Genomic DNA, 27,489 nt, shown 5'->3' with positions numbered 1-27,489 from the left:
TAGCCTGCATTAGGCCTTTTTATATGATCCAGGATGGTCCAAAGACCCTCCAGTAATTACAGGTTAAGCTCATTATAACTCAGGGGAGCAAGTTTATACTTTAAATTCGGTTTAATAAAAATTTATATTTAAGGTTCCACAATTAGCATTTAATAGTGAGTCCAGCATTTTTATCTTGCCCATAAATATACCAGATAAATCTACTATTGATATATAAATCCCTTCAAGATTATCTTAGAACATTACGACAAGGAAACTACACCTCCGGGAACATGTTTATTGTGTTTGAGATGATACATTAGGTGCTCGCTCTCTGAGCTACAAAGGGTAAAAGAAAATCCTTTCAATACAAACTGACAAAGGTAAAAGGTAAAACATTTTCCACAACAGCATGTACCACATAATTGGAAATAGATCTGGGTTTAATACAAATGACATAATTTCTAGTCATCTACATCTACTTTAATAACTTCATACAGATAATGAATTAGGCTAAAATGCACTATAATATTTGGTAGACTTCAGGAACAGTATCCTTAGTACATCACAAAATACATTTTGATATCCCAAAGAAGCAAGACTTGCAAGTAGGCATTTTAAACATAACTAATCTACAGCTACAAAGTTCTACTCGTGATAGCATTTACCTTTTTGGGCAGTCTCCCAGTCTTCAAAGGATAAAAGCAGAGAGTAGAATCAGTATAACATATACACAGAAGTCCGTATTGTAAAGGCTATAAAGATTTGCTGCACAGTGTAAAGAGGCCTCCTGCTTCTTCGCACTGCACAAAAGAGACGCCATTTATGTTGCATATCTCTTGGTCCACTGTCTGGCTATCCTGTCATGTTCTGCTCTGTTGGTCAAATACTGAGTGGCTATGCTTCCAACCAGAGGATCAGCTAAAAAGGGAAGAAGAAAGATCAGAAAATATGTCATTAGGTCTTTAGAGAGTAGCATACCATTCTCTCACAAATGAAAGGGCTGTATTTGTCAGTAGTGACTCATTAAAATGGCAAGAGTACTTAAAAGCCAAAAAAAGGTGGGGGTGGGGGGGTGGAGGGGGCAGCTGGGTGGCTCAGAGGATTGAGAGGCAGGTCTAGAGATGAGAGGTCCTGTTCAAATCTGGCTTCAGACACTTCCTAGCTGTGTGACCCTGTGCAAGTCACCTAACCCCAACTGCCTAGCTCTTACCACTCTTCTGCCTTGGAACCAAGTATTGATTCTAAGATGGAAGATAAAGATTAAAAAAAAAAGACCCCAAAAAAGGCTGAATGAGTGAAAATGTCATATGATTGGCTAATTACTCTCTTCTCCCTCTCTCTCCCAAATTCTTTGTTTGAGATTTCAAGGAGAACCTATCATTAACAGGCCTTAAAAGACTAATGCTCTGGAATACTATTAATAAGAATAACAACCAAGAGCATTTTATTATTTGACTTTTTATTTGCCATCTACAATCAAAGAATATCAGGCATTTCTATCCATTTGATATGAGCATTTATTGCTTGTCACTGTGTTTCAAAGGGCATACAGGGAACACCAGGTTATCTTCGATGGCTTGGCAGGTTATCCATTTCAGCCTGTTAGTTAATGGCTCTACTAAGTATGATGAAATAAGCCAAATGCCAAGTAGCTCAAATGAATCAACGACTACCATCTCAATAGATATAGAACTATATTAAGAAAAAAAAATGTGATAGCTGTGTGTGCTTATGATATATAAACCTTACTTAACAGGGTTATCTAGAGTTTACTCCTGTCATAATGTGGTTTGTACCAGAATACCCGAATCATAGATGTGATAGCTGCAATGGGCCTTACCTTAGAAATAACCAGTCCAACTGCCCCAACAATTAATTTTTATGTGCCGATTCAGTGCACAATTGTCTACTTCTACCAAGAAAGAAATGACAGGAAAACGCCTTCATTCATTTGTATGTGATTGACTTAAAGGACAGGGGGATCAGGAAAAAAGAGGCACTGCTTTTGTCCTCTTGTAAGGAACAAGCAATGAAGCCCAAGAGATTATGGGAAAGAGTAAAACTCTAGGAGTAAACAGAATTGCTTTTTAAAAAATGCTACCATACTAACAAAGGAAATAAAACAGAAATTTATACTAATGTTTTCTCATTATTTCTTCTATTCACTGCTAGCTGCTTAATTTTCATTCCACATTTAAGATTTAGGCTTGGGAAAGACACAGGGTTGGTGGTTTGGGCAGTCTTACTTTGTGCTTGTTAGGATTCACTTACCAGGGTTGCAGTCTGTCAAGAGGGAACAAATAGACAGCAAAACCTTTGAAATAGTCAGAGCAGGACTCCAGTTGTCTTTAAGAATATCAAGACAGATGACGCCCTGACTGTTGATGTTGCAGTGATAAATTCTGGTACGGAAAGTAACCTAAAGGTAGTCAACAGTGAAAATGGAATAAAAATTCATTCTTCATAACAGAAACCTCAAACTCTCAATTATCAGCAGCAATAAAGAAGAGTGATAATCACAGAGATTATTAAATACAGAACAGTAGAACATTCATCTGCAGATTCCCTTCTTGATATGGAGCAACTGGTCTATATCATACTAGAAACACTTGCTTTTTTTGGTTAATTCAGCCAGTATGACTAATTTAAGTAACCCCTTGCAGACAGAGCTTCAAACTAGATGACAGAAAAAAATTAAATAGAGCCAAGGAAGTTGAACAGGTTTGTATAAAAAGTTGGAAGGGAAAATGGGGGAAACTCAAGGCACGTCTGTTTACCTCTGTGTATGCCCAACCCTTGTGGTCTCCTTTAGAAAATCATACTTCAAGGAGTAGGAAGGCAAACATAATGTCCTTGATTAACAAACCTGTCACCTAAAAAGGCTGTTGCCATTAGGTCTTCTAGTAGCAAAGAATATCATCAATGGTGCCATCTCTTGTCAACATGACAAAATGAATTAAAATCACCATAGTGGAGCTTGCAGAAGTGGTTCTAGAAATGGCTGCTTGCCTATTTCTCTGCTTCTATCTCCCCATCTGCATTCCCTCAGATGGCTCCCTGTCACACAAGACTGAGAGTGTGAAGAAAGGCTAAAACTGTAGAAACAAAGCAAAAGAAACTTCTATAAAGACAAAGAAGCATCCTTTGGGAATGAGAGTGTGGGAAGAAGAAGGAAGCCATAAGAAATGGTGGTAGGGTGGGTGAGAGGTAGACCCCAGAGGATGGAGATTATTCATGGGCACAGTATTAAAAGCTGACTACAAACAGTGATATAAAAGGAATGTGTCATTAATCTTGGTTTAAAGGAAGACTTTAATACAACATATATATGGTAATTTTTCAGTCCTTCCAGTTGCCGATAATTAACTGACTAGTTTTTCTGAGTAATATTTACATCTTTGAGGAAGTTTCAATATTTTGCTTAAATTTAGATATATAGTAGAATTCAGCAATACAGAAAAATTATGCTACCGAGCATACAATAGAGTAAGAAAAAAGTAAGAATTACACTAAGCTTTCATTCACCAGATCAAACTGTCAGAAACTCTCACTTAAAATAATGAGTTTTACTAAGGGGATCACAGTGATTCAATAAGAGAATGAGGAAAAAATGACTGCTCTTTAAACAATGATGATGACAACAAAAGATCCCTTAGTAAAAAGTGATGATTACTGATGAGATATATGTGCAGTAGAACCTATATAAAATGTACCAAGTATGGGAGGATCACAGGACTAGAAATGTCCTCAGAAATTGTTTTGTCCAACATCCTCATTTTACAGATGAGGAAACTGAAGCTCAAAGTCATGCAAGTAATATCAGTCAGGACCATCTGGCTAACCCTTTAAGTTCCTTGATTTGTTACTATAATTTTTTTTGGTGGGTGGCATAGAGGTGTTGAAATACAAAGTAAAAAAAAATCATTCTTTCTACAAAATATTTTTTTCTCACTTGTAGAATTTTGTTCAGCAAGAAATTTTTTATTGACCTTTCAACATCAATAACTCAATTTCTATTTAAAGAAACAGGGCTTATAGAAATAAATGTCAGTAATCCAACATTTTCCTAGGCTTATTTTATATTGTATAGTACATTTATATTGTACTGCTTTCAAAGGCTGATGGGTCTATGGATCTATGCAGTTACAATTTGGGGTTTTGGGCCAATTAGAGATGTTACTATAGGAACACTAGTTTTATTCTAGAAGGTTGAATCTCTCAGGCAGTGTGGTAGGGGCTTGGTAGGGCCCCAGAAAACTTGTGAGCAGTTTTTAGTGGTGCTAATTGTGTTTTTAGATAACAGAAACCCTACTCAAACTTAACTAGAGGCAACAACAAATGCTTTGAAAAATTAATAACACATGAAATCTCTATATTGATGTTAAAGAGAACAGAAGCATAAAGAATAAATATTTTAAAAAATAAATGGCAAGGTAGCTGCTTTTATATAACCTCTTAAACAATGCTACTGACCACAACTTAGAATTTTCCACCAAAAATATTAAGCTTACAAATCACAGATCTAAACCAGAAAGTGGGCAGCTAGAATTCTGGCTCAGTAGATGTAGCATCACGCCTGCAGTCAGGAAGACCTAACTCAGACCCTTGGGCAAGTCTCCTAACCCAGTGTGCCTTATTAAGCCCTATGTGGAGAAGGAAATGGCAAATCATTCCAGCATCTTTCCCAAGAAAACGCCCAAATGAAGTTAAAAAGAGTTGGACACAACCGAAACAAATGAACAAAACAAAATTGGAAGAGAACTTCTCCAACCTTCCTACTATTTGAAGCCTCTGAAACTGTATTTAGGCACAACTCTGCAAGCTTTTACTTGCTGGTTTTACCTACTTTAAGTATGAAAGTGTTACGAGCTCTATACAGAGGTAGAAACTGAACTCCACATGTTTTTCTTTTTTCCTGATAATGGTTCCATGCCATTCCCTACCCTCTTCTGTTTATTTTCCCCCTAAAATTCAAATGGAAATTGATTTCAAGGACAATGAGGTAGTGTGGTGGTTTTCCTATGACAATATTTTGTTTAAACAAGATAAAGAACATGCTTACTGTAGGATAAAAGTATGACTCCCTGTATTTTTTTTTAATTTTCTAATTATGTGTGCTCTCTACTAATTAAAAGATTTTTGAAGGCAGGGACCGTGTCTTATTTATTTTTGTATCTTTCTCAGCACCAGGTGGAATGGCTTGATCCTGGTTTGTTGGGTGGATGAATACTTAATGAATAATGCAGTTCTGAGGGATAAATATAGGTTATGAATAATTTGCCAATTCCTTTGTTTCTATCAGTCAGGTCTGCTTCTTGGCTCCACCCATTTTAAAACTTAATAAATGCCACATGCCTGAGTGATTTCCGCAGTTTCTACATTACTCCCTTAAAATATCATTATATAAAACTCATATTAATCAACTTATTCCAACTATGATATATTGAAATCATGACTCTTTTTAAAGAAGGAGGAGTAGTCAAATTCTAAAAGGATCCTTACCTTTGGTGGCTTAAATGGATAATCTGATGAAAAAGTGATATCCAGAAAAAACACGCCACCTTCATAAACAGAACCTGGTGGTCCAAGTATGGTTGATCTCCATTCATAAATGTTATCTCCTTTAGGCCCAGCACTATTAAGAAAGAAATAAAATTATCAGTAAGTAATATTTTAAATGTACTCCAATTTTAGAAGCTAAAAAAGTGTAGATTACTCTAAAAGAAGTAAATTTGTTATTCTCTGTCTGTTTCTTAACAACATTCTATTACTCAAAATGAATGTAAATGTACACTCACAAAATCCAATCTTTTGTTTATATTTATTTATATTTTCTTCATTATTTTTGATAGGTCAATAATTTTTGCTAAAGAATATCAGAATTAATACTAAAATCACTATCACCCACATTCTCTTAGCATTCTTTAAATCACTTATTTCTATTTGCTCAGCATAGGTATGGGTACATATCATATAGGAAAGCTATATTTGATCTCTGGAATCATGAATTACGAATCACTTAAAAGCTAAAAAAGGATTTTAGAAATTTCTTGTCAAACTTCCTCATCTATTTCAGAGATATGGAAACTGAGGCCCAGAAAGATAATGCAATTTGCCTAATTCATGTAAATTAAGTAGAATGTGCATAGTTGATTTAAAAATAGGTGAAAAGACCACACAGGAGGTAAATGTCATAGGAGGGTTTGAATCCAGGTCCTTGGCCTCCTGAGTCATAACTTTTCCATTATACCATGCTGCTTCATTATGTATTACCTCAGCTATCAAAGCTATAATTACTACTGTTAGTATTGCTAATCTGATTGATTATTTTATATATAACAACTAGTTAAGAACCCAAGTGTAGCTTCGCCTTTCCTACCAAAAATTGCACATAGGCTTTATAATTTTTGTTCAATGGCCATTTTTGCTCACTTTTGAATTCACAGCTGTGTTTGAATCATTAAGGTTGCCAAAAGGAAAGTGGCTTGTTATAGTATTATAGCAAGCTGTTGACAAGTATACATTCTGCCAGGACTAGTTATGAATATTCTCTCTCTCTCTCCCCATCCTTCTCTCCCTTCTATAGTTTTTAAAAATAATTTACTCTCTTGGCAATTAAACAAACTTTCTTCAAGCTTGGAAAAAGCAAACTTCATATTAGTTCAGGACATACAATTGTAGTTTTTTAACTGCAAGGATCTCCAAGGAATTATCAAGTCTAAAACACTCATTTTATAGAAGAAGGAACACTAAAACCCACAGACATAAAGTATATGCCATGAGGTCGAAGCTGTAATAAATATGCTGGGATTTGAATTCAGATATACATGAAATCCAGCACTCTATTAAACATCACAATAGTGAAATCAAATGAATCTTGCTTTGCTTATGAAAATCTGAGTTAATGTCAACAGAAGGAGAAAATCAATTAACAAAATTCAGGAATTAGCATCCCCTTATATTTCCATTATTTGTATGAAATGTTATTTTATGAAGAGAACATAATTCTTCCATTTTTCTCCTCTCTGCCAAATAGAATTTTCCTTGCCAGTCTTAAAAGATTTTTTATTTAGTTCTTAAGCTGCTTTTAAATTCCATTTTTATATTCAATATTGATGTAACTGATAGGAAAAAAATTATAAAAGGCAGGTAAAGTGTCAAAAACAATAACAAACTTGAACTTGGAAGTTTTCAGTGAACAGCTGCTCTTCCTGTTGGAATAGTGGCATTATCTGAAACACTAACAGCAAGACAACTAATGTCTTAGTGTAATCCATTTTCTCATTGGCTTGAATACCGACGGTAATTACTCTTTGCTAGGGATCATAAACATCATTCATTTCTAACAGAGACAATTACCACAAAGAAATTTCAAGCATCAAATTTATTGGAAGCAGAAGTGATGAAGTAGAAAGCCTGGTTGTTGGGTTTTTTCTCCCTAATCAGAAGGCCTGAGCTTAAATCCCAAGCCACTTACTAGCTATGAGATCTTGGGCGTTACAAAATTTCTGTGGCTCAGTTTTCTCATTTATGAAAAGAGGATAGAGCTGTTTTGGTGGCCAAATGAGGTAACAGTGATAAAACACTCTATAAACTACCAAACGGTATAGAAAACCAGCTATTATCATTTTCAATTCTTTTTTGAAATACAATTCATTTTTCCCTCTCTAGACTTTTCTATTCCTACAACTTTCTGGTGTGATATCAAGCCAAATATAAATGTTATCCACAGACTATTTTTATCCCTATTAAAAAAAAATGGGTAGATACTATAATGTACTATTGATGGTATTCTGATCTGACTCAGCCACTCTGCAAAACATTTTGGAACTATGCCCAACATCATTAAACTGCATACCTATGTATCCAAGTAATACGACTAACTAGCTACATACTCCAAAGTGAAAGAAAGAAATAGGTAGGAAAATATTTGTAATAGCTCTTTTGTAGTAGCAAAATATTTGGACTCCAAAGGGGTGCCCATCTATTGGGAAATAGCTAAACATATTGTTATATGAATGTAATGAAATGTTATTGTGTCATAAGAAATGATGGAATGTTTTGATGAAATAGACCTGGAATGACCTATACATGAAATGATGATGAATGAAGTGAACTCACTGCTATACGATAACAAAATTATATCTAAAAAACCCAACAACTTTAAAAGCCTTTAGAACTCTCTATAATACAATGATAACCACAATTCCAGAGAATCAAAAATGCCCTAAAAGCAAGGTGATTGACTCAAAGAATGAGAAATGCATTTTTGGATATGACCAATAAAGAATATTCTTTGCTGGACTGTGCATATTTTGTTATAAGCATTTACCTTTTATTTTGGTTTAATTGGGGGTGAGAAAAAGGAAAAAAAGGAAAATGAAAATGCTCGTTAATTTTAAAAAATTAAATGGGATGAATTGTACTGTAGCACAATGAGTAAGATATAAAGTCTTTAAATCGGTTAATTCTCTCATATGATGGAACTTGGTTTTCTTACTGATTAAGCCAGTGAATGTTCCCACTTTACTAATATATATAGATAATGTTTTGAAAGCACAAAAACTTCACCACATTAGTTCTACTATACATGGACAATAGAAGTTTCCTAAGGGAGAATAAACTGAAATGTTATAGTAGCACAAATTCTTAGATCTTAAATTCCTTAGATCTTCAAAATTAGTACCCTAGAGTAATAAAATCACTTTCTCTTCCTAGGAGTCTAATCCAATCACTATTCAATTTCCTTTACTGGCTTATTCATCATTCTCCTGCCACCCACTCTGGTTGGGTTATCCTCCTAAGGTTCTGAACTAGTTCTTCTCTTAACTCTTTTCCTCTTTGAAACCAAGATTTCAAATATTATTTTTATGTAGAAAAGTCATAAATAAATAGAGTTTGCCTGATGGCTATTGGGACTTCTAAGTTCCCTGTTATAATCTTTTCTTCCAGTCTTCATCATTTCTGTTTTTCTTCATCCTTCTAGTCAAATTGGTTGATGAGCTTGGAGTTATGAAACTCCTCTTTCTCAACCTCTCCATTCAACTAGTTGTCCTTTTTTAATCATTCTGCCTCCTTATTAACAGCCTCTTCACCCTAGTCCTTCAGCATCACTTTGGCATCTGTTGAGTCCCAGGTAAAATCTCACCTTTTTCAGGAAGCTATTGCCAATCCCTCTGAATTCAACAGAGCAGCCCTTTTTATCTTGTATAGAGTTAGCTTGTATATACACAGTTGTTTGTATGCCATTTCCACCATTAGATTGTGACTTCTCAAGGCCAGGGACTGTCTTTTTATCTTTTTTGGCATCCACAATAACATTTAGCACAGTGTCTCACACATAGTAGGCACTTAATGGATGCTTGCTAAATGACTTCTCTCCCATTTCTAGAATTATAAGCATTCCTTACCTCTGTATTCAAAGCACATACTTCTTACCTGAGACTTTTCTTTCCTTATCCTCCCTCACCCCCTTATTAGCATTTTCTCCAAATGAAATTTATTTCTTATAGTTTTGAATTTAATTACTTGCATGGAACTATATTCTTCCAGTTGAATGTAAAGCCCATGAGAACAGGAGCTGTTTGGTTTCTGTTTCTATATTATTAGCACCTAGCAAACTACCTTGCTACTAGCTGTTGAACAATTTTCATTGAAGTAGACTGAAAAAATAAATGAATGCATTACAGAAAAAGTAAATATTTTTAAAACACAATAGAAAGTCATAGATTTTGAAATACTTGCAGCCAGTCTCCAACTAAAAATAAATTGTATCACAAAAAGTACATTTGGAAGTCAAGCACTGATTTCAGAATTCATTTCCAGACAAAAACAATATTATAAATGGGTAGATTATTGAGCCAGTCTAAAGAACTGAATTTAACTAGAAATAAAATAAATGCATTTCCTAAGTAATAATGATTTTATTTTTTTTCCCATTTGAGTTAGTTTATTTATTCAATTGAGAACATTATTCCTTGGTTACAATAATCATATTATTTCCCTCCCTCCCCAACACTCATCCTTCCCGCAGCCAATGCACAATTTCATTGGGTATCATTTGTGTCCTTGATCAAAACCTATTTCCATATTCCATTACACTAGGATGTTAATTTAGAGTCTACATCCCCAACCATATCCCTTCGACCCATGTATTCAAGCAGTTGTTTTTCTTTGGTGTTTTTACTCCCGCAGAGTTTCCTCTGGATGTGGATAGTGGTTTTTCTCCTAGATTCCTCCAAGTTGTTCATGGTTACTGCATTGCCACTAAAGAAGAAGTCTGTTACATTCAACTGTACCACAGTGTATCAGTCTCTGTGTACAATGTTCTCCTGGTTCTGCTCCTTTCGCTCTGCATCACTTCCTGGAGGTTGTTCCAATCTCCATGGAATTCCTCCACTTTATTGTTCCTTTGAGCACAATAGTATTCCATCACCAACAAATACCACAATTTGTTCAGACATTCCCCAATCGAAGGACATCCCCTCATTTTCCAATTTTTTGCCACCACAAAGAGCGGAGGTATGAATATTCTTGTACATGTCTTTTTCCTTATTCTCTCTTTGGGGTACAAGCCCAGCAGTGCTATGGTTGGATCAAAGGGCATACAGTCTTTTATCACCCTTTGGGCATAGTTCCAAATTGCCCTCCAGAATAGTTGGATCAATTCACAAATTCACCAGCAATTCATTAATGTCCAGACTTTACCACATCCCCTCCAAGATTCATTACTTTCCTTTGCTGCCATGTTAGCCAATTGGCTAGGTGTGAGGTGATATCTCAGAGCTGTTTTGATTTGCATTTCTCTGATTATAAGAGATTTAGAAAACTTTTTCATGTGCTTATTAATAGTTTTGATTAACTGAAAACTGTCTATTCATCTCCCTTGCCCATTTATCAATTGGAGATTGGCTTGATTTTTTGTACAACTGGTTTAGCTCTTTATAAATTTGAGTAATTAGACCTTTGTCAGGCATTTTTATAATGAAGATTATTTCCCAAATTGTTGCCCTTCTAATTTTGGAAGCATTAGTTTTGTTTCTACAAAAACTTTTTAATTTGATGTAATCAAAATTATTGATTTTACATTTTATGATTTTTTCTAGCTCTTGCTTGGTTTTAAAGTATTTCCTTTCCCAAAGATTTGTCAAGTATACTATTCTAATGTTAGCCTAATTTGCTTATACTTTCCTTCTTTATATTCAGTTCATTCACCCATTCTGAGTTTATCTTGGGGTAGGGTGTGAGATGTTGATCTAAACTTAATCTCTCCCACACTGTATCCAATATTCCCAGCAGTTTTTATCAAACAGTGGGATGTGGTCCCTAAAACTGGGATCTTTGGCTTATCATAGATTGTCTTGCTGAGGTCATTTACCCCAAGTCTATTCCACTGATACTCCTTTCTGTCTCTTAGCTAGTACCAAATTGTTTTGATGACTACTGTTTTATAATATAGTTTGAGATCTGGGACTGCAAGGCCTCCTTCCTTTGCATTTGTTTTTCATCATTTTCCTGGATATCCTTGATCTTTTCTTCTTCCAAATGAACGTTCTTATGTTTTTTTCCTAATTCAGTAAAAAAAGTTTTTTGGTAGTTCAATGGGTATGGCACCAAAAAAGTAAATTAATTTGGGTAGGATTGTCATTTTTATTATGTTAGCTCATCCCACCCATGAGCAATCAATGTTTTTCCAATTGTTTAGATCTAGTTTTAATTGTGTGGAGAGTGTTTTGTAGTTGTATTCATATAGTTCCTGTGTTGGTCTTGGCAGATAGATTCTGAAGTATTTTATATTGTCTCGGGTGACTTTAAATGGAATTTCTCTTTCTAATTCTTGCTGCTGAACTGGGTTGGAGATATATAGAAGTGCTGATGACTTATGCGGGTTTATTTTGTATCCTGCAACTTTGCTAAAGTTGTTGCTTATTTTGACTAGCTTTTTGATTGATTCTCTAGGATTCTTTAAGTAAATCATCATATCATCCACAAAGAGTGACAGCTTGGTCTCCTCATTGCCAATTTTAATACCTTCAATTTCTTTTTCTTCTCTAATTGCTACTGCTAGTGTTTCTAGTACAATATTAAATAGTAAAGGTGATAATGGACACCCTTGTTTCACTCTTGATCTTCTAGTTTATTTCCATTGCAGATGATATTTGCTGATTGTTTTAATATATGCTGTTTATTATTTTTAGGAAAGATCCTTCTATTCCTATGCTTTCTAGTGTTTTCAATAGGAATGGGTGTTGCATTTTGTCAAAATCTTTTTCTGTATCTATTGAGATAATCATGTGATTTTTGTTGGTTTGCTTGTTGATGTGGTCAATTATATGAATGGTTTTCCTAATATTAAGCCATCCTTGCATTCCTAGTATAAATCCCACCTGATCATAATGAATGACCCTCATGATCACTTGCTGGAGTCTTTTTGCTAGTATTCTATTTAAGATTTTTGCATCTATGTTCATTAGGGAAATTAGTCAATAGTTTTCTTTCTCTGTTTTTGACCTGCCTGGCTTTATAATTAGTACAATATTTGTGTCATAGAAGGAATTTATCAAAGGCTTTTTCTCTATCTATTGAGATAATCATGTGGTTGTCAATTTACTTGTTAATATGGTCAATTATGTAGATAATTTTCCTAATATTGAACCATCCTTGCATTCTTGGTATGATCCTACCTGGTCACAGTGAATAACCATTGTGATGACTTGGAGTCTTTTTTCTAGTATCCCCTATTTAAGATTTTTGCATCTATATTCATTAAGGAGATTAGTCTATAGTTTTCTTTCTCTGTTTTTGACTTGCCTGGCTTTTTTGATTAGTAGCATGTTTGTGACATAAAATGAATTTGGTAGAACTCCTTCTTGGCTTATTCTGTTAAATAGTTTGTATAATATTGGGATTAGTTGTTCTTTGAAAGTTTGATTGAATTAATTTGTGAATCCATCTGGACTTGGGGATTTTTTCTTATGGAGTTCTTTGATGGCTTGTTCAATTTCTTTTTTCTGATATGGGGTTGTTTAGATAATTTATTTCTTCCACTGTTAGTCTAGGCAATTTATATTTTTGTAAGTATTCATCCATATCACGTAGATTGCCATATTTGTTGCCATATAATTGGACATAGTAATTTTTAATGATTGCCTTAATTTCCTCTTCATTAGAGGTGAGGTCTCCCTTTTCATCTTGGATACTGTCAATTTGGTTTTCTTCTTTCCTTTTTGTAATTAGACTGACCAGTGCTTGGTCTATTTTATTTGTTTTTTTTTCAAAATACCAGCTTCTAGTCTTATTTATTAAATCAATAGTTCTTTGACTTTCAATTTTATTGATTTCTCCTTTGATTTTTAGGATCTCTAATTTAGTCTTCATCTGAGGATTTTTAATTTGTTCACTTTCTAGTTTTTTAATTTCCATGCCCAATTCATTGATCTCTGCCCTTCTTAATTTGTTAATATATGAACTCAAGGATATAAATTTTCCCCTGAGTACTGCTTTGGCTGCATCCCATAGGTTTTGAAAGGATGTTTCATCATTGTCATTTTCTTCAATAAAGTTATTAATTGTTTCTATGATTTGTTCTTTAACTGGTTTTGGAGAATCTTATTGTTTAATTTCCAATTAATTTTTGATTTTTCTCTCCATGTACTCTTACTAATTATTATTTTCATTGCATTGTGATCTGAGAAGGTTGCATTTATTATTTCTGCTCTTTTGCACTTGTTTGCAATGTTTTTCTGCCCTAATACATGGTCAATTTTTGTGAATGTACCATGTGCTGCTGCAAAGAAGGTGTATTCCTTTTTGTCCTTATTTATTTTTCTCCACATTTCTACTAACTATTTTTTTCTAAGATTTCATTTGCTTCTCTAACCTCTTTCTTATTTAATTTTTGGTTTGATTTATCTAGTTCGGATAGAGGAAGGTTCAGATCTCCCACTAGTATAGTTTTTCTGTCTATTTCATCCTTGAGCTCCACTAGTTTCTCCTTTAGAAATCTGGATGCTCTGCCATTTGGGGCATACATGTTGAGTACTCATATTTCCTCATTGTCTATACTGCCTTTTATCAGGATGTAGTTACCTTCCCTATCTCTTTTAACTAGATTTATTTTTACTTTGGCTTTGTAAGATATCATGATTGCGACTCCTGACTTCTTTTTATCAGTTGATGCCCAATAGATTTGGCTCCATCCTCTTACTTTCACCCTATGCGTATCTATCTTCCTCATGAGTGTTTCCCTGCAGACAGCATATGGTAGGGTTTGGGATTCTAATCCACTCTGCTATTAGCTTGGGTTTTATGGATGAGTTCATTCCATTCACATTCAGAATTAGTATTTCCCAGCATTTTGATTTCTACTCTTGGTCCTGCCTTTTCTTCTTTCACTATTTTCTGCTATAACAATGTTTGTTTTTAATCAGTCCCCCTAGTTCCCGCTCTTAGTTTACTTCCCTTTCTACCCTTCTCCCTTCTTATTCCTCCCCAATTATTTTCCCTGTAGTCTTTTTAAAACTACCCTTCCACCTTCTCCCTCCCTTATACTGCTTCCCTCCCCACCAATCCGTTTGTTACCCTTCTACTCCCCTATAGGGCGCAAATCTATTCTCTTCTCCAATGGATTGGATTGTTCTTCCTTCTTTGGGTCAATTTCAATGCACATAAGAGTTGAGTATTTCCTGTCTCCAACCTATTTACCCTTCCAGTGTATTGATGTTCTCCCCCCTCCTGACATGAGCTTCTTTGTGACATATAAATTTACCCCCATTTGTTTCTTTCCCCATTTCTTTTAGTATCAACCTCTTTTTATGTCTTGTCCTTTCATCCTATACAGTTTGTCACTGTTCCCTCTAAGTGTAATTCTTCTAGCTGCCCAGGTGATAACAGTTTTTAAGAGTTACCAATGACCTCTTTTCTTATAGGGATACATAACATTTTAACTGATTGAGTCTCTTGAAAAAAAAAAAAGGGAGGGTTTTTTGTTTGTTTTGTTTTTCTTTTTTTCCCTCTCTTTTAATTACCTTTTGATGATTCTCTTGAGTTCTGTGCTTGGGCATCAAATTCTGTTCAGGTCTGGTCTTTTCTTTACAAATTCTTGGAATTCTTCCATTTTGTTGAATGACCATACTTTCCCTTGTAAGAATATAGTCAGTTTTTCTGGGTACTTGATTCTTGGTTGAAGACCTAGTTCCCTTGCTTTCTGGAATATCATATTCCATACCTATCAGTCCTTCAGTGTGAATACAGCCAGATCCTGCGTTATCCTCACTGTGGTTCCATGGTATCTGAATGACGACTTCTTGGCAGCTTGTAATATCTTTTCTTTGGTCTGATAGTTCTTGAATTTGGCTATAACATTCCTGGGTGTTGTCAGTTGGGGATTAAGTACAGGAGGTGATCTGTGGATTCTTTCAATCTCCACTTTCCCCTCTTGTCCTAGAACATTGGGGAAGTTTTCTTGAATGATTTCCTGTAGTATTATGTCCAGGCTTTTTCTTTTGTCATGGTCTTCTGGTAAACCAATGATTCTTAAATTGTCTCTCCTTGAATGATTTTCTAAATCGTCTGTTTTGTGAATGTGATGCTTCATGTTTTCCTCATTCTTTTGGTTTTGTTTTGTAGTGTTCTGCTGCCTTGTGAGGTCACTTAATTCTAGTTGTTGTATTCTGGTTCTTAAAGACTGGATTTCATCCCTGGCTTTTTGGTCATCCTTCTCCTTCTGGTCTGATTTTCTTTGAAGGTCATCTTTCATCCTTTTTACCTTTTCTTTCATCTCCTTTGTCTCATTTTCCAGCTGGTTGATTTTGGCTTTCAAGACACTATTTTCTCATTTTAGGTCAAGTGCCTCTGTTTCCAGATGACTTATCTTAGTTTTTAAGTTCTTTTCCCGATTGTCTTCAACTTCTCTTAACTGTGTTTTGAATTGCATTTTGAGTTCTTCCAAAGCCTGTATCCAATTCACTGGGATTTCTGATTTATCTTTTGCTGATCCCTTCCACTCTGTTCCGTTTGCTGAATAGAAGCTGTCTATTGTAATTTCTTTCTTCTTTTTCTGTTGTTTGTACATATTTACCCCTTATTTGCTCCCTGTATTTGTGCACTTGCTCCTCTCATTTTTTTGGTTTTGGGGCCTTCTGTCAGTCTCCCCTCTTGGATCTTTGACAGAGGACCTTTCAGTATAGTCTGTGAGGGAGGGTTCTTGGAGTTTGAGCTTCCCTGTCCTGGGGAGGCTTTTGATTGGATTAAAGCCCAACAGTCCCTGAGGGAGGGGTGTTGGAGCCTGGGATTCCCTGAGCTCTGAAGACTTTTGATGGGATTAAGTTCAGCTGGGTTGGGCTGGGTGTGCTCTGAGGCCAAAACCTCCTGGAAGGCTGGAGAAATATGGAAGATCTCCAAGGCTCTGACCAGGCTGCCAGCTCAATGCTCCCTCTCCAGCTCCTTCCCTGCCATCTGTGTTTGATGCTCTGAGCTTGGCACAACCCTGCCCACAAGGTATACCCTCCAGACCAGTGCCTTTGCCCACCCTGAGGTTCCTGCTGCTGCTAGGGGCTTAGCACTCTAGGTGGGGGGGGTGGAAGGGTAGGGTCCTGGGACCTTCCTTCTGCCTTCCCTTTAAACCCAAGTGTTCTCTGAATCCAGCTTTTGGAGGAGCATACCTTTTGAATTGAGTCCAGCAGGAAAGTTCCTTGGCTCTGTCTTGTTGTTAGGTTTGATTTTTTAGTCCCCTAGGAGCATTCAGTTTGTGATCAGTAAGGAAGGGTATTCATATGTCTGAACTTCTGCTCTTTCTAGGCCGCCATCTTGACTCCGCCCTGATGCCTCTCAGTAATAATAATTTTAAAAAGATGTGATGAACTCAGGACAAATAGTTGGTTTCCAGATCATTAATGGTGGCAGAATGGAGTCATATCCATTTCTTACATGTTCGATAAAATGCAAACTGGAGAAGAGAAGAAGTAGAAATGGAGAAACCCAAAGGGAGGACCTTAAGAACAAGAAAATTGTCCAAGAGGGAATATGATGAAAACTCTTTTTAACTTCTAGAAGAGTCAAGGTGCTGCCCCTCATTGAGGGAAATGAAACTGTATGAATGAGAAATCAGAAGACTTAGGTTCCAGTTCCTGCTCTGCCATTAACTTGGGCAAGTTCCTTCTCTTAGGCCATCAGTTTCTTGAAACAGAAAATGAGTGGGGTAAACTACAGATATCTTCCAACTCTAACTTTGAGAGATTTCTATAGAAGTCAAATTTTTGTAGGGAGAGAGGGAAAGGAGGGAAGTGAGAGAGAGAGAGAGAGAGAGAGAGAGAGAGAGAGAGAGAGAGAGAGAGAGAGAGAGAGAGAGAGACAGAGACAGAGAGACAGAGACAGAGAGAGAGAGAGAGACAGATACAGAGACACACAGAGAGACAGAGAGAGAGATTCAGTCATATAAGGAAGCACCATAGTCCATCATGCTACAGTGATGAAAGTACTGTGCCTGGGGTCAGAGGACCTGAGTTCAAAATCCTAGCTATACTCCTTCTTACCCTGTAAACTTAGACAAGTCACTTAAATCTCTCTAGGTCTTATTTTCCTCATCTGTAAAATGGGAGGCAGAGACTAGAAAGACAGCTATTTTCTGAGATCCCTTACATCTCCAAATACATAATTCTATGATTTCTAAAGCTACGGTGATAGAGAGAGGAATGAAACTGGGATGGAAAAAAAGTTACAACTGCCAAGGTGGCAAAGAAAGCAGCAGGATCAGTACACATGACTTCCCTTTATACCTAAGGAACATGTATAAAACTGGATGTTTTTATATCTGGTAAAGTTATAAAAATCACAGAATCCAAGGGACCTTGGACATCATCTCCTTGTGTTAAATGAAACCTGGCTTTCTCCTATAGATGGTCCCATCTCTTGCTCCCCTCACCAATGCTGGGTTTCTTTCATGCTTCTTATCAGAGTGCAGGAGATATGTTCCTATAACAGAGCCATAAGAGCATACATTCAGAGCTAGAAGGGCCTTTAGAAGTTATTCAGCTCACTCAGGTTGCAGAGTTTTGACATAATTGTCCAAGATCACAGAGCCAGCAAGTAGGATTTGGAATTTAAACCTAGATCCTCTGATTCCACATCTGACACTGTTTCCACTGCAATGCTGGCTTGTCCTTACCTCTTTCCCCTACCATTTCCAAGCTGCCTTCTACTTCACCTTGGAAGCAATGCCTACTTTGAAGTTTGTACCAAACAATACTAACTTGTCCAGATTATTTTATGTTTTGATTCTGGCTACACTCTCTGATGCTGTTTCCATCCTCCCAACCTGGGAGACTTAGGAAAGATGAGACTATCCTCAAGTCCTTACCCAGACAAATTTATGTGTAAAATAAATAACCAAGAAATGTCAATATAGGATTTAAGTAACTAATATCAGGGGAATGGACAAAACAATTACCTATTTAAAAACATAGCAGTTAGGTGCCATTCTTTTTATGGACAAACATCTCCAGGACACCTTAGTAGCCTCTCAATTTTTAAGAAATTTACTTAAGAATTAAAACAGCGGGGGGGGGGGGGGGGGGGGGGGGGGTGTGTGTGCAGCAGCGGCATAGCTAAATAGCTTAGTAAATTGAGAGCCAGGCCTAGAAACCCAAGGTTCTGAGTTCATTTGGTCTTAGACAATTCCTACATGTGTGACCCTAGGCAAGTCACTCGACACTCATTGCTTAGCCCATACCACTCTTCTGCCTTGGAACAAATGAGAAATATTGATTTTAAGATGTAAGATAAGGATTTAAAAAAAACCTGAAACAGTTGGATAGAAATTTTTAAAAAAGTTAAAATGCACACAGGCTCTGAAGTACTTCAATTAAATTGTTAACAAAAATTCTAACTAACTAGTATTACATGGTGACTCAAATTTCTACATTGTAATTCATCTAGAGAACTAATGGTTATTTTATTGTTTAAGCACCACATTCATTTTCTGACTGAAGTTGTTATGTCACTTTTTTCCAAACAGGTGGATAAGATTCAATCTGATTAATGAAACAACCACCTGAAACAAAAGATTTTCTAGTACTATAAATCAGTCAAAATTAAGTCAGGCTACATGACTTTGTCTTTGTCAAACTGTACAGAAACCCATCAGTAACCCAGAAAACAAGAGTACTGATTAAAATAAATTTAGTGTCTAGGTAGTTTCTATTCAAAATGGTTTTTAGATTTAACATTTGGCAACAATGCAATAGCAAAAATAAATAAATAAACAAATAAATTAATTAAACTAAATTATTTAATTCAATTAAATATTTAGTAAATGTCTATTCTATTCAAGGCACCATTCTAAGTATTGGGGATACAGAGACAAAAAGTTAGGAGTCCCTGGCACCAAGGAAATGTTACAAAACCAAGTTAATCTCCTAACCTACTTTTCATTTAATATTATTGTGACAATTGCATTTAGAAGGGTGTTTCACTTAAAAATATGTTTAATAATTATGATAACTAATATTTCTTTAGCATCTACTATGGGCTAGGCACTTTGCTAAGAGATTTACAATTATTATCTGGGTTGATCCTCACAACAATCCTGGAAGGTAGGTACTATTCTTGCCCCATTTTACAGATGATGAAACTGAGGAAACAGAGTTCAAATAGCTTGCCCCAGGGTCACCACCCTAGCAAATATCTGAGACCCGATTTGAACTTTCTGTTCTTTATGTTCTTTCTGACTTTATGATCTGAATACTGTGACACCACAAGGCGAACCAATAATAATATCCTAGAGCACATGCACACAAAGAAACAGAGATTCACAAAAGGCTTCTTAAATGTATTATTTCATTTGATCTTCACAAGAATTTTATAAGGTGGGTGCTGTTATCCCAATTTGAAAGATGAGAGAAAAAGAAAGTCTGAGAGAAGTTAAGTGACTTCCCTAGGGGTCATTCAAAGATCCAATTCAAACTTAGGTCTTTCCTACTACAAATTGAATTTACTCTGTATTGAGCCTCTCCTTACCCTGGGAATCCTGAAATTCTCAAGAGAATAACCCATTGTACCCTTCTGGTCACCATCCTTTTCATTTTTTGTACAAAGTTTATATATAGCTCTGACACCTTTCTGATGAATATTTGAGATTTAATTATCTTAGGTAGAATTCCTACTGCCCAAAAACTTAGAAGGAATTAATATTGTGAAGACATTTAGCTCCAGCTTTTGGTGAAGAATAGTTATATGCGGGGGCAGCTGTGTAGCTCAGTGGATTGAGAGCCAAGCCTAGTGACCGGAGGTCCTAGGTTCAAATCTGGCCTCAGATACTTCCCAGCTGTGTGACCCTGAGAAAGTCACCTAACCCCCATTGCCTAGCCCTTACCACTCTTCTGCCTTAGAGCCAATACACAGTATTGACTCCACAACGGAAGGTAAGGGTTAAAAAAAAAAATAGTTATATGCCTAGAACCACATAGCTTATGTCTGAGATAAGATCTAAACCCAGATCTTCCTGACTCCAAGTCCAACATTTTTTCCACTAAAAAACTTAATTGCTTGTTCTAAGTTTGTAGCACGGATAATAACAACTATATCCAGAATTTTCCCCCATCACAACTCTTAATGATTGATAAAAATCAAAAGAGAACTAAACCTAGGACCACAATGTCTCCTCTCCAATCTACCAGATAACCTCAAGGATGAGAAAAATTAATGAGTGGGAGAAGGGAGTGTTGTGAAAGGAACATTTTGTAAGGAGGAGAGGAAAAGGACTTTAAGATTTATTCCCTTATTCAAATTAAGATTTAAGACAGAGTATACTCCAAAATATTAACCTTTTGACAAGTTTACCAGTAAGAGTATCTCTTGGGGAAATGAAATAAATGCATATCCATTTCTTTTGGCATAAACACAATTAAGCTACAAAATGATATGACTCACGTAAATTTTTTTCAAAAAGAAAACCAAACAGGCAAATAAAAATATATATGAATTTCAGGCACCAAAACACAAAAACAGCTAAAATAAACAATAAGAATTACTAATGTAAAAGTGCTTTTGTGAATTTTAAAATTACTCCACCTTAATCAGACTGTACTTTGGAAGATTTGATTTAGCTATTTCCTGATCAATAACAATAGAGATACTTGGAATAACAGAAACAGGTCTTGGGAAGTCCACATTTTCTCCACCTTTCTTAGTTTAACAAGATTAGGAAGGTCTGCACCAAACTCAAAGATCAAGTATCTGAGAAAAAAAACTTGCAGAAATAGCTGACAGACCCTTGGGATATCCTAAGTCAAGCTAAGCAATCCTTGATACAGATGAGATGCAGGAAAGTGCTGTAAAACCGTCTATATAAGGCACGTCACACTTAATCTCTCTATCCTCTTTCCCTGGAGAGGCGACTCTGGCTGAGAGTGTACTAGGCATTTCGACATCTTGGAGTGTTGGTGGTAAGTTTTGCCCTTGAGCTGATTCAGGTTTGGGCATCTTAGCTGAGCCCCTTTGGAAGTCAGGCTGATTCTTTCCTCCTTCACACTCAAAACCTTACGTTCTATATCTCCTAATCTTCCTGCTCAATACTAGCCCCTTCCTTCTTCCTTCTTCTTAATCTTCTCCACTATATCAATTAAATCACCATAAAATTTCCAGCTGAGTTTGGGTGTTTCATTAGGATTTTATAAATAAAATCCTTGGCGACCAAATATAATTATTACATTCAGTCTCAACCATAATTTTAACCTTTACACTTTGATCACATAAGATGGCTAGAACTTTATCAAGACCATTGATTATGAACGTAAAAATTCCACTATACTTGTTTTCTCTAGCATTTTCATTAATATACATATTTCTTCATTAACATAAAAAGGATGCTATTTTTTAAAAAATTAATTTATTTAGTCAATTTAGAACATTATTCCTTGGTTACAAGAATCATATTATTTCCCTCCCTCCCCTCCCCTCACCCTTCTTTGTAGCTGACACGCAATTTCACTGGGTATTACAGGTGAAAAGGATGCTATTCTTAAAAGAATGACGGTAAAAAAATAAAAAAAGGGCAATTCCCAACGTGAAAACTATCCCCACCTCCATCCCATTCACAACTTAAACAGTAATTTATAATTTTAGACAAGTGACTGGGTGCACTGAGGTTAAGAGATATATATAAGCCCACAATCACATGATGTCATTCTGCCTTTCTGTAATTTGTTTGAAGAATGCTCACACAGCATTGCAAACAAAATATTGAAAGAGCTACAAATTAAAGTACCAGTTGTAACCTTAAAAAGCATACTATAATTTTTCTGAACACACTTTGTTCTTCAGTAATATCTGATTCCTCCTGACCCCACTGGGGGGGTTTTATTGGCATATTATGGAACAGTTTGCCATTTCCTTCTCCAGCTCATTTTACAGATGAGGAAATTGTGGCAGTTAAATGACTTGCCCAGGATCATGCACCTAGAAATTGAATCCAAATTCCAGGCTCAACATCCCAAATAGGTTGCACCTACCTGCCCTTCTAACACACTACCCAGAGGAAAAGAATATGTTTTGTCTGATATAGATAGTAGATCCCATCACTTGCCCTATAAACCTTAGAACTATAGTGATATTCTCTGGTTTAATAGTTATTATACAGATCACTGTCTAAGAAGCATGTAAACTGACTCATTTAGTTATTTTGTCCACTGCTGCAATATTCTATCTAAATATATCTCATTTTTCTTTTTTTTTTAAACATTATTTTATTTGGTTATTTTCATACATTATTTATTGGAAACATAGATCATTTTCTTTTCCTTCCCCCCTCTTCCCGCCACCCCTCTCCTAGCCAATGCGTGATTCCACTGGGTATCACATGTGTCTTTGTTCTGAAACCATTTCCTAGTTGTTGGTATTTGCATTAGGGTGCTCATTTAGTGTTCTCCTCAATCATATCCCCTCCACCCCTGTAGTCAAACAGTTGCTTTTCCTCGGTGTTTTTACTCCCACAGTTTGTCCTCTGCTTGAGGATAGTTCCCCCCCCCACCCCCCTCATAGATCCCTGCAGATTGTTCAGGGACATTGTAAAGCCATTAATGGAGAAGTCCACTACGTTTGATTGAACCACAGTGTATAAGTCTCTGTGTACAATGTTCTCCTGGTTCTGCTCCTTTCACTCTGCATCACTTTCTGGAGGTTGTTCCAGTCTCCATGGAATTCCTCCACTTTATTATTTCCTTTGAGCACAATAGTATTCCATCACCAACATATACCACAATTTGTTCAGCCATTCCCCAATTGAGGAGCAACCCCTCATTTTCCAATTTTTTGCCACCACAAAGGGGGCAGCTATGAATATTCTTATACAAGCCTTTTTCCTTATTATCTCCTTGGGGTACACACCCAGCAGTGCTATGGCTGGATCAAAGGGCAGACAGTCTTTAGGGCCCTTTGGGCATAGTTCCAAATTGCCCTCCAGAATGGTTGGATCAATTCACAACTCCACCAGCAATGAATTAGTGTTCCCACTTTGCCACATCCCCTCCAGCATTCATTACTTTCCTTTGCTGTCATGTTGGCCAATTTGCTAGGTGTGAGGTGATACCTCAGAGTTGTTTTGATTTGCATCTCTCTGACTATAAGAGATTTAGAACATTTTTTCATGTGCTTTTTGATTTCTTTAACTGAAAACTGCCTATTCATGTCCCTTGCCCATTTTTCAGTTGGAGAGTGGCTTGACTTTTTATATAGCTGGTTTATCTCTCTGTAAATTTGAGTAATTAGACCTCTGTCAGAGGTTTTTGTTATGAAGATTTGTTGCCTCCCTTCTAATTTTAGTTACATTGGTTTTGATTGATCCTCCTTTCTGTCTCTTAGCCAGTACCAAATTGTTTTGATGACTACTGTTTTATAATATAGTCTGAGATCTGGGACTGCAAAGCCCCCTTCCTTTGTATTTTTTTTTCATGATTTCCCTGGATATCCTTGATCCTTTGTTCTTCCAAATGAACTTTGTTATGGTTTTCTCTAATTCAGTATAAAAGTTTTTTGGAAGTTCAATGGGTATGGCATTAAATAGATAGATAAGTTTGGGTAGGATGGTCATTTTTATTATGTTAGCTCGTCCCACCCATGAGCAATTAATGTTTTTCCAATTGTTTAGATCTAGTTTTAATTGTGTGGAGAGTGTTTTGTAGTTGTATTCATATAGTTCCTGTGTTGGTCTTGGCAGATAGATTCTGAAGTATTTCATATTGTCTTGGGTGACTTTAAATGGAATTTCTCTTTCTAATTCTTGCTGCTGAACTGGGTTAGAGATATACAGAAATGCTGATGACTTATGCGGGTTTATTTTATATCCTGCAACTTTGCTAAAGTTGTTGCTTATTTTGACTAGCTTTTTGATTGATTCTCTAGGATTCTTTAAGTAAATCATCATATCATCCACAAAGAGTGACAGCTTGGTCTCCTCATTGCCAATTTTAATACCTTCAATTTCTTTTTCTTCTCTAATTGCTACTGCTAGTGTTTCTAGTACAATATTAAATAGTAAAGGTGATAATGGGCATCCTTGTTTTATTCCTGATCTTATTGGGAAGGCTTCAAGTTTATCCCCATTGCAGATGATGTTTGCTGATGGTTTTAGACATATACTGTTTATTATTTTTAGGAAAGGCCCTTCTATTCTTATACTTTCTAGTATTTTCAATAGGAATAGGTGTTGTATTTTATCAAAGGCATTTTCTGCATCTATTGAGATAATCATGTGGTTTTTCTCGGTTTGCTTGTTAATATGGTCAATTATGTGGATGGTTTTCCTAATATTGAACCATCCTTACATTCCTGGTATGAACCCTACCTGATCATAGTGGATAACCCTTGTGATGACTTGCTGGAGTCTTTTTGCTAGTATCCTATTTAAGATTTTTGCATCTATATTCATTAGGGATATTGGCCTATAGTTTTCTTTCTCTGTTTTTAATCTGCCTGGCTTTGGGATCAGTACCATGTTTGTGTCTTAAAAAGAATTTGGTAGAACCCCTTCTTGGCTTATTCTGTCAAACAGTTTGTATAAAATTGGGATTAGTTGTTCTTTGAATGTTTGATAGAATTCGTTTGTGAATCCATCTGGACCTGGGGATTTTTTCTTAGGGAGTTCTTTGAAGGCTTGTTCAATTTCTTTTTCTGATATGGGGTTGTTTAGGTACTTAATTTCTTCCTCTTTTAGTCTAGGCAATTTATATTTTTGTAAGTATTCATCCATATAACGTAGATTGCCATATTTGTTGCCATATAATTGGGCATAGTAGTTTTTAATGATTGCCTTAATTTCCTCTTCATTAGAGGTGGGGTCTCCCTTTTCATCTTGGATACTGTCAATTTGTTTTTTTTCTTTCCTTTTTTAAATTAGACTGACCAGGGCTTGGTCTATTTTATTTGTTTTTTTCAAAGTACCAGCTTCTAGTCTTATTTATTAAATCAATAGTTCTTTGACTTTCAATTTTATTGATTTCTCCTTTGATTTTTAGGATCTCTAATTTAGTCTTCATCTGAGGATTTTTAATTTGTTCACTTTCTAGTTTTTTAATTTCCATGCCCAATTCATTGACCTCTGCCCTTCTTAATTTATTTATATATGAACTCAAGGATATAAATTTCCCCCTGAGTACTGCTTTGGCTACATCCCATATGTTTTGAAAGGATGTCTCACGATTGTCATTTTCTTCAATAAAGTTATTGTTTCTACGATTTGTTCTTTAACTAGCCGGTTTTGGAGAACCATATTGTTTAATTTCCAATTAATTTTTTATTTTTCTCTCCATGTACTCTTACTAATTATTATTTTCATTGCATTGTGGTATGAGAAGGTTGCATTTATTATTTCTGCCCTTTTGCACTTGTTTACAATGTTTTTCTGCCCTAATACATGGTCAATTTTTGTGAATGTACCATGTGCTGCTGCAAAGAAGGTGTATTCCTTTTTGTCCTTATTTATTTTTCTCCACATTTCTACTAACTATTTTTTTCTAAGATTTCATTTGCTTCTCTAACCTCTTTCTTATTTAATTTTTGGTTTGATTTATCTAGTTCGGATAGAGGAAGGTTCAGATCTCCCACTAGTATAGTTTTTCTGTCTATTTCATCCTTGAGCTCCACTAGTTTCTCCTTTAGAAATCTGGATGCTCTGCCATTTGGGGCATACATGTTGAGTACTCATATTTCCTCATTGTCTATACTGCCTTTTATCAGGATGTAGTTACCTTCCCTATCTCTTTTAACTAGATTTATTTTTACTTTGGCTTTGTAAGATATCATGATTGTGACTCCTGCCTTCTTTTTATCAGTTGATGCCCAATAGATTTGGCTCCATCCTCTTACTTTCACCCTATGCGTATCTATCTTCCTCATGAGTGTTTCCCTGCAGACAGCATATGGTAGGGTTTGGGATTCTAATCCACTCTGCTATTAGCTTGCGTTTTATGGGTGAGTTCATTCCATTCACATTCAGAGTTATGATTACTAGCTATGTATTTCCCAGCATTTTGATTTCTACTCTTGGTCCTGCCTTTTCTTCTTTCACTATTTCCTTCTACACCAATGTTTGTTTTTAATCAGTCCCCCTAGTTCCCACCCTTAGTTTACTTCCCTTTCTACCCTTCTCCCTTCTTATTCCCCTCCCATTATTTTTCCTGTAGTCTTTTTAAAACTACCCTTCCACCCTCTCCCTCCCTTGTACTGCTTCCCTCCCCACCAATCCGTTTGTTACCCTTCTACTCCCCTATCGGGTGCAAATCTATTCTCTTCTCCAATGGATTGGATTGTTCTTCCTTCTTTGGGTCAGTTTCAAAGCATGTAGGAGTTGAATATTTCCTATCTCCAACCTCTTTACCCTTCCAGTGTATCGATGTTCTCCCCACTCCCGCCATGAGCTACTTTGTAACATATCAATTTACCCCCATTTGTTTCTTTTCCCATTTCTTTTAGTATTATCCCCCCCCCATTTTTTTTAGTTCTGGTTGCATATATATATAGATATGTCTCTATATATATGTACATATATATACACACACATATATATATACACACACGTATATATATTTATGCATGCATATATCTATCTATCTATTTATGTCTTGTCCTTTCATCCTATACAGTTTGTCACTGTTCCCTCTAAGTGTAATTCTTCTAGCTGCCCAGGTGATAGCAACAGTTTTCAAGTGTTACCAATGACCTATTTTCTTATAGGGATACATATTTTAACTTATTGAGTCTCTTAAAATTTTTTTGTTGTTGTTTTGTTTTTCTTTTTCCCCTCTTTTTAAATTACCTTTTGATGATTCTCTTGAGTTCTGTGCTTGGACATCAAATTTTCTGTTCAGATCTGGTCTTTTCTTTATGAATGCTTGGAATTCAATTGTGTTGAATGACCATACTTTCCACTGTAAGAATATAGTCAGTTTTGATGGGTATTTTATTCTTGGTTGTAGACCTAGTTAGTTCCCTTGCTTTCCGGAATATCATATTCTATGC

General features: G+C 35.9%; 1 protein-coding gene across 4 annotated transcripts in view; it reads right to left on the bottom strand.

The window, feature by feature from the left end:
• Positions 1-263: 263 nt before the first annotated feature.
• Positions 264-27,489, bottom strand: part of UBE2E3 (ubiquitin conjugating enzyme E2 E3) — a 109,267-nt gene continuing 82,041 nt past the window's right edge. For all 4 annotated transcript variants that reach the window (XM_007494464.3, XM_056794092.1, XM_056794094.1 and 1 more), the window contains exons 4-6: positions 5,485-5,617; positions 2,254-2,401; positions 264-900 (exon numbers count right to left, since the gene is read on the bottom strand). In XM_007494464.3, coding sequence (XP_007494526.1) covers positions 803-900; positions 2,254-2,401; positions 5,485-5,617 — 379 coding nt within the window. In that variant the 3' untranslated portion in view covers positions 264-802. The remainder of the gene's footprint in view (positions 901-2,253; positions 2,402-5,484; positions 5,618-27,489) is intronic.

Source organism: Monodelphis domestica, chromosome 4, assembly GCF_027887165.1.
Source record: "Monodelphis domestica isolate mMonDom1 chromosome 4, mMonDom1.pri, whole genome shotgun sequence".
NCBI lineage: Eukaryota > Metazoa > Chordata > Mammalia > Didelphimorphia > Didelphidae > Monodelphis > Monodelphis domestica.
This window is presented reverse-complemented; position numbering and strand designations above follow the sequence as displayed.